The sequence below is a fragment of the Hirundo rustica genome, chromosome W, assembly GCF_015227805.2.
Source record: "Hirundo rustica isolate bHirRus1 chromosome W, bHirRus1.pri.v3, whole genome shotgun sequence".
In the NCBI taxonomy this organism is placed as follows: Eukaryota; Metazoa; Chordata; class Aves; order Passeriformes; family Hirundinidae; genus Hirundo; species Hirundo rustica.
Window position 1 is genome coordinate 23,358,176 of NC_053487.1, and position 13,405 is coordinate 23,371,580.

The following is a 13,405-nucleotide window of genomic DNA, read 5'->3' on the forward strand; positions in this document are numbered from 1 at the left end:
GGGGGGGCACGAGACACAACATGATTAGAATTACCAGGAGAGAGACACAAACATGCCTTGGCTGAGAATCATTAAAAGGGAATGTAACATCTGTTCTAAAGTTAATTCATGTTAATAGAATATAAAATGCAATACCGACTGTATAAATATAAGTTCTGTATAACCTAGCATGTTAGAAGTTAAGTTTTGTTTTAAAATAGTATTTTGTGAGTTAACTCGGGAGGAAGGGGACTTAATAAAATACAAGAATTTCCCTAGCCTGAAAAGGCATGGGAGGGACACGAGGAGAGCTTGATTGGAATTACCAGAAAGGAGGACAGAAGACTGTCACTGCCAGGAATCGCTGAAAAGAAACAAAAGGCAACGGAAAACGGAGATGATAGCCCGGAGAACCCGATGATAGTTTCAGATCCGTATCTAGATGGTCTCCGGCTAGAATTAACATGTCCACACCACACCTGGAACCGACCATTAACAGCATTGTCCTCCTCCGCTGATCCATTCAGACTCTTAGAACTGAAACCTGCATGTTTAATGAAGATGCCTCGGAGGGAGGACTTTCGACATCCCGAGCCTCTCTCCACGATCCAGTGTATAAAAAGAGACTGCTGCAAACCACAAATGTGAACTTGGGGATAACAGACTGGCAGAGTGTGTTATCGTTGTTCACCCAGCGGCGACCCCGGGCTCGACGCTGTCCTTTTAATTGTGGCTGTCCGAGACTGTTATTTTGTCTCTCAATAAAATTCCAAATTTTGATTTATCGAATTTGGTCTATCTCATTTATAACAATTGCTTATCTACCTACTTCAGCTAACTCAGCAACTATTATCTTAACTTTCCTACAACCCCCAATTCTTCAAATTTAATGTCTCACCATCTGTGTGTTCATAAACCAGTGTCATCTCTTCCCAGTGAATGTCTTTCATGGCCACACAGGGTTGGAAGGTGAACCAGCACTGTGCAATGAGTCAAAAGGTGGTTACCAATTGAGAACCACTGCAGAGTGATCACACCACTGAGATCTGGCTACTCTTCCTAAGCCACATAAATTTACAGCATGCCCTGATTATACCTTGTGGAGTGTCCAATGTGTGTCAGCGAGTAATTAATAAATTGATTTTTTACTGCTGGCTCTTGCCTAGGGCTGTTTCAGGCTTAGCATTTCTCACAGTACTTAGTTGGGCTGGATTCCACTTAAATCATTGACTGTGGTGGAGGAAGATCAAAAGCTGCCTCTGGGAGAGGGTGGGTGGTTCCCTGTGCTGGGAAGTGTGATCCCTGGTCTCTGTAGGACTTTGTGAAAGAGGGGTGAAGCTCATGCTTTCCTTGAGCAGTTTACAGAACACAGTCCCTTTTAACTAGCTGAAGAGAGCGATACATAGAGAACTGATTGGAATAGAAAAGCTTGAAACTATTCTGTATTTCTTTTTGTTTTTGTTGGTATTTTGTTTTTTCTTCCCCAGTCCTGGTTCTGGGACCTGCCCCTGACCCATTTTCTCCTCTCTGATAAAAGATATCAGTTGTTGCTATTTTAATCTTGCTTAGTACCACACAAACATCCTGCACTGAGGAGGAGCTGGATGGTGGTCTCAGTAAGAGGCACAGACACTCAAGACTCGTTAGTGCACATGTAAAGAATGGAAATAATGGAAAATGTGACAGCAATCTTGCCTTCTTCCTGATGCTGGGAACCCTGGCTTTGGCAGCAAGAGGCAATGTGGGATTCTCCACAAGACTAGACGACCGCCGATGGCAAAAGAAAGAACCTGCTCTTTGTCCGGGGGGAAAATATTGCTTTATTCTCCAGTCCTGCCCTGCCTTGGCTGGAGATCTTCCCGGATCACTTTCCGGTGCCAGAGACAGCTCGGCCCTGCCCAAGCAGGGGCTTTTCCCCCAGGGGGCAGGGCCAGAGGCAGGGACAAGACACCACCCAATCATGGAGAAGTGGCAGTGGAAGAGTTAGGTTACAGCTGAGTAAGGACAATACACATGATACAGATTACAGATCCAATAAAACATAACACAATTAATGCATTACAACAGGGCAAGCCCCTTCCCGCTGATTAGGACATGCTGAACAATGCGGGATGTTCTCACTGAGAGATCTGTGCTCTCACAGACAGCACTTACAGGTTTTATTGTTAGAGGGTCACAGTGTGAAAAACACCAATCACTTGTTTTTAAAATTTTGAAAGTTTAATAGTAAATAAGATGGTTATAAAAATAGAATTAGAGTAAAAAAATTGAACAATTAGGGTTAGGACAATACGAGACAATAAAAACAAAGTTACAGATGTCTGGGTGCCTCCCCGAGCAAAAAAGCTCTGGAGAAGGACCCCTGTTATCAAAGGATTATCTCTTAAAAGCAATAGCCTGTTGAATATTCATACATTTCATACATGATGCATAAATTCCATTCAAACAAAGAATTGTCTCTGGTTAGTATCACTTTTTTCCTTTAATCTCTATGGCGTCTTCAGGGCTGAGCAAGGCAGGAGAAGTTGGTCTCTTCTGATAAGGAAGTAGTAAATTCTTTTTTCTCTGAAAGATTTACGTTTTCCTGTGGTTGGTACATAAAAACTACATTTTAACTACAAAACTACATTTACCATACTATCAAAATATTAATACAACATTAACAATCAATACAACATAATACATATAGTAAATATCTTGCGTAGAGCCATATAATATGCACTTTTCACAACAGTGAGAGCTCAGGTTACACAGAGGTCATGCCAGCCAGGGAACAGGTTTTTGTAACCTGTGGTTAAGCTCTGCCTCGATTCCGCTTGACACCCCCATCTCTCTTTGTGATGTCTCCCGCAGTGGCCTGCTAAAATGAAACATGGGAATAAAAAGGGTAAAGAAGTTAAGTAATCAGCAAAGGAGGGTGATTTGTGAAAGGGGGCAGTTTCCTATAGGCCTTGTGGAGTCTGCTGAGGAGCTGAACCTGGATCTCCTGCTTCTTGACCTTAAATAATAGCCAGTTCTTCCCCCTTTCCTCAAAGCTTTCGTGTGCTTTGAGCCTAACCCTGTGTGTGAGCTGGGAGATGTCATTCATAAGCTCTTGGTACTGTTTGTCCGTGATAAATATGTTTTCTGAAGGGGTATTTGCTGTAGGCCACTACATCTGATAAGCTGTGCTGAAGGCCAGCCTGTCCCCCACCTGGCAGTCAGAGAGAAGTCATTCCTGAAGAATTCCACTGCAAGACTTCAGCCCACATGTTACAGGAGTTGCTTTTCCTTTTCCAAAATAATGACCTAACTAGATTTGACCGAGTTTTCTCTCTCTCTTTTCTGCATGTGGAAAAGGTTCAAAGTGTGAGCAGAAAGACCAGCCAGCCCAGGCTGTTGTAGAGCTGTGAGGGGCTGATGGCTGGAGCAGGGCACGGAGCTGGACCTGTTTGTCAGCCGAGCCCTGCGGAGCCAGGCAGGAGCTGTGATGGCCTGTGCCTATCCCTATCTCACCCAGCTGCTCTGTGTCTGTGGAAGCAGCCAGCACTGCCTGGGGGGCAGCTGCCACTTCTTGGAGCACAGACTGATTTCCCAGGGTACTTCCAAGACCAGTTTGTCCTTGGTAAGCCTCCAGGACGTCTGTGGAGATTTCAGATGAAATAAATAACCGGCAGGTTCAGACACAAAGTCATTTGTTTCAGAACAGAGCAAGCACTTAGTGCAGGGAGATTGTGGATGCCACAAGCATGGGATCTAGGAGGCTTTATCTCCACTGTCTTGGTAGTAAGGTGTGGATTCCTCAAGGCTTTCGGGGTGAATAGGCTAGCTCAGCACCCTGGCGTTTCTACAGGAGTGGGGAACCCTGCTCCCCCGGCAAAGTCTTAGGACGCACGGAACCTGTAGGAGCAGAGGCACACTCCTTGAGCCTTTGGAGTCCACGAGGACCAGGACAAAGGATTCGAGGAGACCTTCTCTCGGGTAAATCCACGTGTTTATTGTGAATGGGCCCATGAGGGAAGAAAAGACCCAAAGCACTTCTGTGCACAGGGTTTTATGCAGGGGGTGTAACAGAGGTTGATATAAACAATTAACCAATGGGAGATAACTGGGGAAGAGGAGAGGGGAGGATAGTATAATTTGGGAAACCAATAGGGTTATTCTGTGGGAGGGATTGTGTTACAGAGTCCAGTGGGGTCTCAAAGGATACATAACAGACATAGAAACATAGGTTTTACAGTAACTGACAGGGAGTTTAAGCAGGGTTTAGATGATGGACAAGGAAGGTGCTGGAACAAAGGGTGTGGAATAACTATATAGGGAGCAAAAGGGAGTATACAAAATCTGGGGTAAACCATTAACACATGAAATATAGGGAAAGCAAGAATAAACCATTCCAGCAGAATACAACAGTAAGGTCCAGGTTACCATTGAGCTGCAGAATGCATTTTACTGTCCAGCAGTACTACTTAGGTTTTATGATATGTGGTGCACTTTTTAAATCATTACTGACTTATTAAAGAAATATGGGTATTGATCTAGTATCGATACCCAACTGTGATGGACAAAAACTCTAACAGTTTAAAGTAAGAAAGTGTATGTTTATTACGGCCGGGCAGCACGTGAGATAACTCCCTAATACACGCTGCGAAATTCACAGGTAATTACAAAGCCTTTTATTTACAGAAGTGTTGAATACCCAAAGTACAAATGCACATTCATACCCCTGTCACCTCCCATTCCTCTCTTCGTATGCTAATTGGCAAAAGGGCTATACAGCATGCATAGTTTATTTCTTAAAATGAGTCGGGGGTCTATTCTGGGGAGGGGTCACCCAAAATGAGGAAGTAAGATGAGTCTTCCTCATCCTGACCTTTCTACCTTTTCAATGCATTTGTGATAAATGAATCCTTGGTAGAACTTATGGTTTCCTGTGTTGAATGGGTTCTTTAAGCAGGAAATCTGCAGTTATCTTATATCTTATTTACCACATTTTGTTTTTCATTACAAGCACAGCTACATAAACATAAAGCTGACAAGCAATGAGTTACTAAATCTGAGATAGCTTATCTAAGATCCGGCTTCTGTTAACTGCTAACAAAGATTACCTATCTACTTCAGCTAATTCAGCAACTTAATATCTTAACTTTCTTAAAAATACTTAATTCTTTAAAATTAATGTCTCATTCCTGTTGGGTTTTTTTCCTAATCTAGCAGAGTAGAGATTTCTGGAGGGTACTATGAATATATTGATGTCAGCAGCTGCCAGGACATCATCCACCTTTACCACTTGCTCTGGTCGGCAACAATTCTGAACATAGTTGGTCTATTTCTAGGGATCATTACAGCAGCAATACTTGGAGGCTTTAAAGACATGGTAAGAGGATATCAATTTTTCTGTGCATTTAAAAAAACAAATCAGGCAAATTGCCTTTAAAAATTATCATGAAAACTATTGGTATTTCAATGCAAATGATCTATGCATTACTTCAATCAGGGTGGAAAGAAGGGGATGAAATAACTATAATGAAAAAAGTGGAAGCGATTCACTTTTCTGATCTTGCCGTCACCACCTGAGCACAGTTAGAAAATATTAACAGAATTGGGAGACTGTATTTTCAAAAGGAACCATCAGAGAGGCATTGGCAATACCAGGATGATTAAAAAGAAGATCTTTCTTAAAAATTGATCTTCCTTTTTATAGTGTTTACATTCTACAAGGAAAAGTGTGGTGGTTGCTCATTAATTGTTGATTTTATAGTAGCAGTCTGAGCTTTACAGACTGTTTAAGCAGCTGTGTTAGGCTGACACTCTCCATCTAATTTCTTCATGGTGCAGAACCTGAGAGGGTGAACTGGGGATCAAAACCAAACTTCAGATAATGAAAAAAATACTGTTCTAACAATGTGAGCTTTAAAATACCCTCACTTAACCAGACTGCCTGTTACCTTCCATATGGTTTTGTTCTAAACAGCACAAATGAATGGGTAGAACTGAATGTTCAACAAATACATTTGGGGCTTTTTCAGTCACTTGTGACTCATTTAGTATAATACAAAACAGTCACACAGAGAAGAGATTTGTTGTCCTGGCTATATGTTTTCCTTACAAAGAAATCTTGGGCCCTGCACTAAGGGTACCTTATTTCAAAACTCTGAATTCTTGTCAGACTCACCAATATCTTCCCAAATAAAACAGGAGACACATTCCCAGCTGTGCATCATAGCCCTTTGAGACTGATCCACACCAGAGAGCCTGTAAACCTCTGTAAACAAAGATGTATAGAAATGAACAGCAACTCACAAAATGCACCAAATAACAGAGTAATTTGGAAGCAATTAATCATTTCTCCTACTTGCGAAGATGTAAATCTGTTTTGTATGAGTACTGGTGTGCACTGGGCTACTGCCAGCTTGTCTATGGAATCTGAAACTATTAATGGCTGTGGAATGAAATTACCTTGGAACTTAGCTGCTGCCTGAGAGGGAACTGGATTGCCAGTTGCTAATTCGACAGAGTTGAGGTATAAAGACACACGGTGCTCCTTTAAATTTCTGCTTTCATTCAGCTATCAGCTTTCTGTGACTGGGTTTGCAGCCTCATACTCTCTTCTTTTTGCTTTGATAGATTCCTTCCCTCCCTACACTGAACTGCGCTGTTGAAAATGCACACCCTTCAGTGAACTACTACTCCAGGCCACAAGTGACATCTTACAACTCCTACTACCACAGCACTCCTCACCTGCCTCCCTACTCCACTTATGACTTTCAGGTGGGCAACATTACAGGATGTTTCCTTGTTTAGCAGCAAGGTTAAATCCAGCCAGTCTGCAGGACTCCTGGGGCCTGTCTTCCTGTCATTCGTGCAGTTTAATTTTCTTGTTCCTGCAGAAAATACCAATTTTTTTCCTACTAGGCATTGGTCCTTGGCAGTGCTCTCTCTTACTAAGGCAGTGTTTTCCTGAAAGCTGTCTTTGAAGTGAAGGCAAGAGGGAGGGCCTGCTACCTGCCTGCCTCCCAATCACTTACTAGTAGAGATCACATTAAAAATAGGCACTGCCTCTGGCACTGCAATGTTCTGAGGAGAGAGTCAAAGCCAGGTGTTCAGGTGCTAAATTTTATTAGGCCAACAACTGTGTCAGAGAAATAGATGAGCTTTTGGAAACAAGCTATTTGAGCTCCTGAAGATACATGATGCCTGAAATGCTATTTTGTTGTGGTTATTTTCCACATGCTTCAGCTGGCCTAAGAGGGGTCTCTGCAAACATCACCTCTGCTGTAATGCACCCCTTCCTTTTTGAGCTATGGGTCTGTGCTGTTGGAAATGGCAATTTCATGTGAACCTTGCTGTCAACATCAGCTTTCACTTGTTGAAGCAGATGAGGACATTTCCTCCTCAGCTCTTCTGTCAGGTGGATGTTACCACAGGGGTGATGTTAATTAACATGTCCCACAACCACCAGGACTGGAGACTTTTTTTATTAACAAGAGTTTAAGATCTTGGTCATCAACAAAGAGGTGTGCTCTGTGATAGCCACCACGTCCCTCATCTGAGCCATGCATTAGAGGTATCATGAATCTAAACCTTCCTGGGTCTGCTGCTAGTGCCACTGGACAATGCTGTTGTCAGGGCTCCTAAATATAATTGAACACTTATGTCAGAATTTCTAGGATGTATTTGTGACTCATTTTTGAGATTAATGAAACCTGAGACAGTCACTGGTGCTGTATAACTTCCTGCAGTTACAAAAATACCAGCCTCAGTGCATGCCAAACCAAGCTTTGCTTCAAAGTCCTTTTCTCAGTTTCTCAGCAGTTCTAAGCACTGTCTGACCCAGAGTTTGCCAGTGTGGCAGCCCCAGTACCTGCAGAGAGCTCAGCATGGGTGATTTCCCTGCTTTGTAACTGGAAGTATTGCTGGGCTCTGCTAACACTTACAGCTCAGCCTGACAGATCAAAGTGTCTGGGTCTCACTGCTGTGAACACAGATGTTGGCTTAGGCAGGACAAAAACTGGGCATAAATTCAAGTAATCTAAATTTAATATAGCCAAGTCCCTCTTTAAAATGAAATTCCATGTCTGAGCCTTGCATATCTTCCAGGGAACTTGGGGCCTGCATGGGAGCCTTAGCTGAGCCTCTGGCTGTGGAGACTCTTTTGCCTTGAGCCCTACTCTACTCCAAGAAGTGACTGTACCACCCTGACTCTTCTCTCCTGCCATCCTACAGCACATGGAGCAAGCCCAGCCTTGCCTCTCAAATCCCTTCCAAAGGATGCACTCCCTCTGGTGCAAGAATGCTTCCCACTCATTCCACACATTTTTCACAGGAGAAAAACAACACACCAGGATTCCTGAGGAAGCCTGGGCCCTTGCAAAAACCTGGCTTTCACACACAACTCTAAAATGACAGAGCCAGTTCTCTGGTTTTTGGAGCAGCCCAATCATTGTTGCTACTGGCTGGTGCGTGACACCCAAGATTTGACAGAAACTCATGAGTTTTTAGTTGTCCAGTCTTTGTGAAATGCAGCAGGCACAGAGAAGTGATGAGAATTTTTTTTAAATGTCTTCAATTGTGGATCTAAGGAGCCTCATTTTTCAAAACTGTTACAGGGTGTGCTTACCTTGAATGCAACAAGTTATCTGAGGTGTTATTTGTATGTACATGATTTGCTGAGGTGAACCTTGAAATGTTAATTATGAACTGTTTGGTAATGAAATATCGCTTTGATAAAGTAATTTCCATTAGGAAATGGTTACATTACAGACTTTGCTGTCTTCCTGCAGCATTCCAGTGTGTTTCCAGCCTCCACTCCTTCTGGCCTCTCTGATGACCCCCAGTCCCTGTCACCATCTCCCAGCTATATGTGGGCCGCTAATGTGCTGCCTCGTTACTCACCACGCTATTTCCCACCTTTTGAAAAGCCATCACCTTACACACCATAAAGAATGTGGGAAAGTAGAAAAACAATATTTGCCATCGAAATAAGTGTGAACATTTTGTATTTATATTTTACTGTGGGAGGGAGCAGGAGAATACAGAAGATAAATGCAAATAAAAATATTAGATTGGACTGTCCTTTTTTGCAAGACTTATTTCAGAAGTTTAATGATGGCCTGTGACAAAGGGGACAGACTTCTGATGTTTTAATGAGTCAGTGAATGTTGGGGAGGATGAAGCCAAAAAACCCTATGAATATGATTGCTTAGATTCTGAGAATGTGAAACCTGTAGGTGAGATAGAATTGAAAGTAAGTTTTGATGTTTGAGAGGTATTAGATACTGGACGTCTGGGAAAACAGTTATGTGACCAGCTGAAGGTTACCTGCAACCAGACCCAGAGGTCAAATGGAATGTTCTGTCTCACCCCTCAATGTATGGTTCATCCCACACCTGTAACCCTCCCCTGAAGTATCAGGTATCTGTAACCCCATTGGCACAAGTCTTGTTCCAGCCCACCTTGAAGAACCCTGATAAGGGGTCCCAAGGGGGCTGGACGCTCTCTTTGCTTGCACCCTTTCCCGAGGACTTTCCTCTCCCTACCTCTCCCTTCCCCCACCTTCCTAGGCCTTGCCATGAGCTGCAGCCTGGCAGCTCAGAGCAAGGCCTCACATCCCTTACAATAAACCTCATCTTCTAAAACCTAACTTCAGAGATCTCTCGTCTACATTTATCTACACCGTCCTGGAGTCCTCAGCAGCAGCAGGAGGAAGCAATTTCTACAATTGGCGCGCAACATGGAAAACGCCGGACCCAGCCTTTCAAGCTGTGAGAGACTTCCCCATGGACGGTAACTAAATGGACGGTAACTAAATGGACGGTAACTAAATTACCAGTTGTACTCTAATCGGTGTCGTGAGCACGGCATATCGTTGCTGGGCAGCGTGAGGCTGGAGCTCTTTAAAGTTGCTGAGGGCAAAACCTTGAGCAGGAGAATCGTTACTAAGTAGCGAACACTCCAAGCTCTGAGGAGGTTTTGCCTGGCATCCCTCGAGCACAGACGGCTGCTGCTGAGCAGCAGCCACTGGAGCTCACGGAGGGACCTTTGCCATGGTAATTGCCACGTGCATTGAGCGCACGTGGGCACTGCTTTGCACTGCCCGCACTGAAGCGCTGAGGGGAGGTTGGAGTCCCGGAGCACGGAAAAGCCGTTCCTGAGTAACGCCTGAAGCTGGAGCTCTGAGGGGGACCCCATGCAGAGTCCTGAGAGCCGACTGGAGCGTCTGGCCAACCCCCACGTCGGATCTCGAGTGAGGACCTGCTTCTGTGACATCGAGGTGAGCTACACTGGTGTAAAAATGGGACATTCCCACTCTAGCCTTGATAGAGCTCTCTATAAACAAATTAAGCATCTTTTACGCTGCAATCACAGTACTTTACATAAGCAAGAACTAAAAGACCTTTTAGAATGGACTCTAGTTAACTTTCCCAATGCTGACCATTCAGCCGTCTTTACCAGAGACTTTTGGGACTCAGTTGGAAATAGACTCTTTAATGATATTTCACGAAAGAATTTCGCTGTTGCTGAGCTTGTTCCAGCTTGTAGGGCTCTCGCTGAGCTCTTCGCTGCAAAAAATGCCGCTACAGCCGCGGCACCTAGCCGCGCTGTTCCCGGAGATCTCCTCCGCGCGGCCGCGGGTCTGCAGCGGAGCCCGCCCCCCTCCCCCCCCGCCACGTGGTTTCGGCTTCCGCGGCCCCGCCGAGCGCCGCGGCCCCATCCCCCGCCCTCGTGGCCGTGGTACCCGTCCCCTCGGCCCCACCGCCTCCACCGGACTCCGCGGCTCCTCCCACCACACCCTCGGTCCCGTTCACGGCTGGAATTCCTGTTACCGGGTCTCCCTCCCCTCGCTCCAGTGTGCCGAGCCCCGTCCCCGCCTCTGCCCCTGCGAGCCCGCCCACTGACAGCATTCCAGCAGTGCTTCTCGCTGCCGGCACAGTGGCAGCCCCGCCCCCTCCATACCACGCGGCCCTGGCTCTACCCCCCCTCCCCCCTGCAGGTCCCGCCGCTCCGCCGGCCACGGCTTTTGCAGCTGTCGTCGCCGCCGTTGCCGGTCTCCTCCACAGCCAAGCGGCCACAGTCTTGCAAGCGGCACAAGCTCCCCTCGCTGCAGCCGACGCGGCGCTGGCAGTGCCCCCGCTCTCGCCTGTGCCCGCCGCTGCCTCTCAATAAGCCAGCGGTGCTGGCGCCAGCGGTGCCACCGGCGATGGTGCCGGCAGTTCCCCTTGCGCACCCTAACGCAGAGATGCCCGCCACTCCCCCGCGTGTTCGGGCGCGTGCAGAGTGCCCCAGCCCCGCACCGCGGCGGATGCTCCGGCCCGTCCCCGTCCCGGCTCCGCAGTGCTCCAGCCCAGCCTGCGAGCTACCAGCGGCTGAGTGCCACAGCACAGATGGCGGATGGCCATGCGCGCCTAGTCCCCGCTCCGCGGCATGTTCCACCCCGCCTCCCTGTCCCTGCCGGAGCAACGGCTGCGCCAGAAGCCGCGGCTGTCGCCGAGTTCGCGGCACCACCCCCTGCCGCGGCCCCAGCGTGTCCTATGCCCGCAGACTTCTTAGAGATCCCTCCCACAGTTCCTGCTGCGATCCCTGCGCCTCCGCCACGTCCCGCGCGCCCCATGCAGCCCGCTGCCATGCCTCCCTACACCGAGACTGCGCACCCCGCGCATGCGCAGCACGCGCCAAGCCGCATCACCGCCTGTGATACAGCCTCTCAGTTCCCGCACGCCCCATGCAGAAACCTACGCTCAGCCGGATCTTGTTACAGTGCCATCGCAAATAGTCCACACTGCCGCGCGTGCTGCACAGCCCCCGACGCTACAGCCGTCAGCAGTTTCTGCACAACCACAGCCTTCAGCAGCCCTTCCCCCGTCCACGACCCTGCACACAGCACAACAGCAACACAATTCTACAGCGACTTATATGTATCCTTCCGCGTCTGTTCCACCACGGGACCTACATGCTACAGTAACAGCTTCATGCCTGACTACTCCTCCCGCAGCTTCAAGTTCTTCTCAGATGTCTTCACTGACAGGCTCTCTGCCTTCTCCGTACCTGCCTCTGCCTCCTGCATCCCTGCCTGTGCCTCCTGCATCCCTGCCTGTGCCTCCTGCATCCCTGCCTCTGCCTCCTGCATCGTGCCCAAGCATGACAAAACCACAGCTTGGCACAAATGTTTATCACACAAGCCATGCAACGAGAAGGGGGAGGATGGAATGTGACAGCCACTTTAACAAATACAGGACAGACAGAGAACTGTTTTGCCCTTGCAGCTGCCAGCCCTATCAAATCTGAGGATCCACCACCACCAATCCCGATTTTGGAAGGTCCCCAGAAATGTTCTGATGACCTTCAACTGACAGACTGGCATGAAGTCACACGAGAAATTTGCAAAGAAGAAAATCTAAATCCTCTAGCCATGCCTGTGATATTCAGCCAGCAACCCGGAGGTCCCAGAACATGGACACCTATTCCATCTCACGAAATAAAAGAATTAAGAAAAGCGATAAAGGACAGTGGCATCTGCTCTTCATATTTTAAAGAACTGCTGAAAAATACCCTAGAAAGAACACACCAAACCCTAAAACGCATTTTAAGTCAAGTGAAAAGGGGGAAAGCCCAAGCTATACCTCAAAAGAGATTGAAGAAAGCTCAGTATGTTTATAATCTTCTGAATAGCTCTGCAAAAGAGCCTGATCCCCACATTTATAGACATTTCTTGAACAATAAAAAGGTAAAACTGAAAGAACATCCCCCAGTTTTAATTAAAAATTTAGAATCAAGGCAGTTAGAAAAACCATATAATCCTATAACATGGGGGAAAAGGTTTGCAAGTGCCTACAGAGGACTCAAGTGGGTCCCAGTGAAGAATGTGAAGCAGTACCACGCATCTAAGCCCGCTGAGACCCCCACATCAGCCAGTACTGCTGCAAACCAAGAAGCAAGCACCCAGACCTGAGCTGCGCAGAATCATCAGGAGAAGATGATCTGCCAAGAACAGCCCAAGAAAAGACTGGAGTTTTAACATTTGCGCGCGTGCATGTTACTTTTGTTCTTTTGTTTTAGTTTTTGTAGTGAAGCTTTACCTAAGTCAACCAAAGATGAATGTCTGAGTTGTTTTAGCTAAGTCTGCAGGCTCTGATACCATCTGTCTATCTGACAGAAGCCCTGAAAAACCTGTTTAGTTAGAGTACCTTTTCCAAAAGATTTTGAAGGTTGGTGCTGCATGAATTTATCCGATCACTCTGTTTCCATTCACAGACAATTGCAAGAATTGAGAGGTTTAGCTAGCCAAATTACAATAGATGACCCATCCTAGTTAGACAATTTGTTTGATGGTTTGAGCTTTGCACCTTGGCTAAAGGAACTTTGTAAGATAGGTTTGATCATTCTAATAGTAGTAGTTGTAGTTTTAGTAGCGGTTCCCTGCATACTTCAGTGTGTGCAAAAAGTAATG

General features: G+C 46.4%; 1 protein-coding gene across 1 annotated transcript in view; it reads left to right on the forward strand.

Moving 5' to 3' along the window:
- The window catches only part of LOC120764998 (transmembrane protein 255A-like), a 31,118-nt gene extending 22,095 nt beyond the window's left edge, over positions 1-9,023 (forward strand). Inside the window, exons 8-10 of the mRNA XM_040089174.2 lie at positions 5,173-5,335; positions 6,586-6,729; positions 8,742-9,023. Of these exons, the coding sequence (XP_039945108.1) occupies positions 5,173-5,335; positions 6,586-6,729; positions 8,742-8,900 (466 nt within the window). The 3' untranslated portion in view covers positions 8,901-9,023. The remainder of the gene's footprint in view (positions 1-5,172; positions 5,336-6,585; positions 6,730-8,741) is intronic.
- Positions 9,024-13,405: the final 4,382 nt, after the last annotated feature.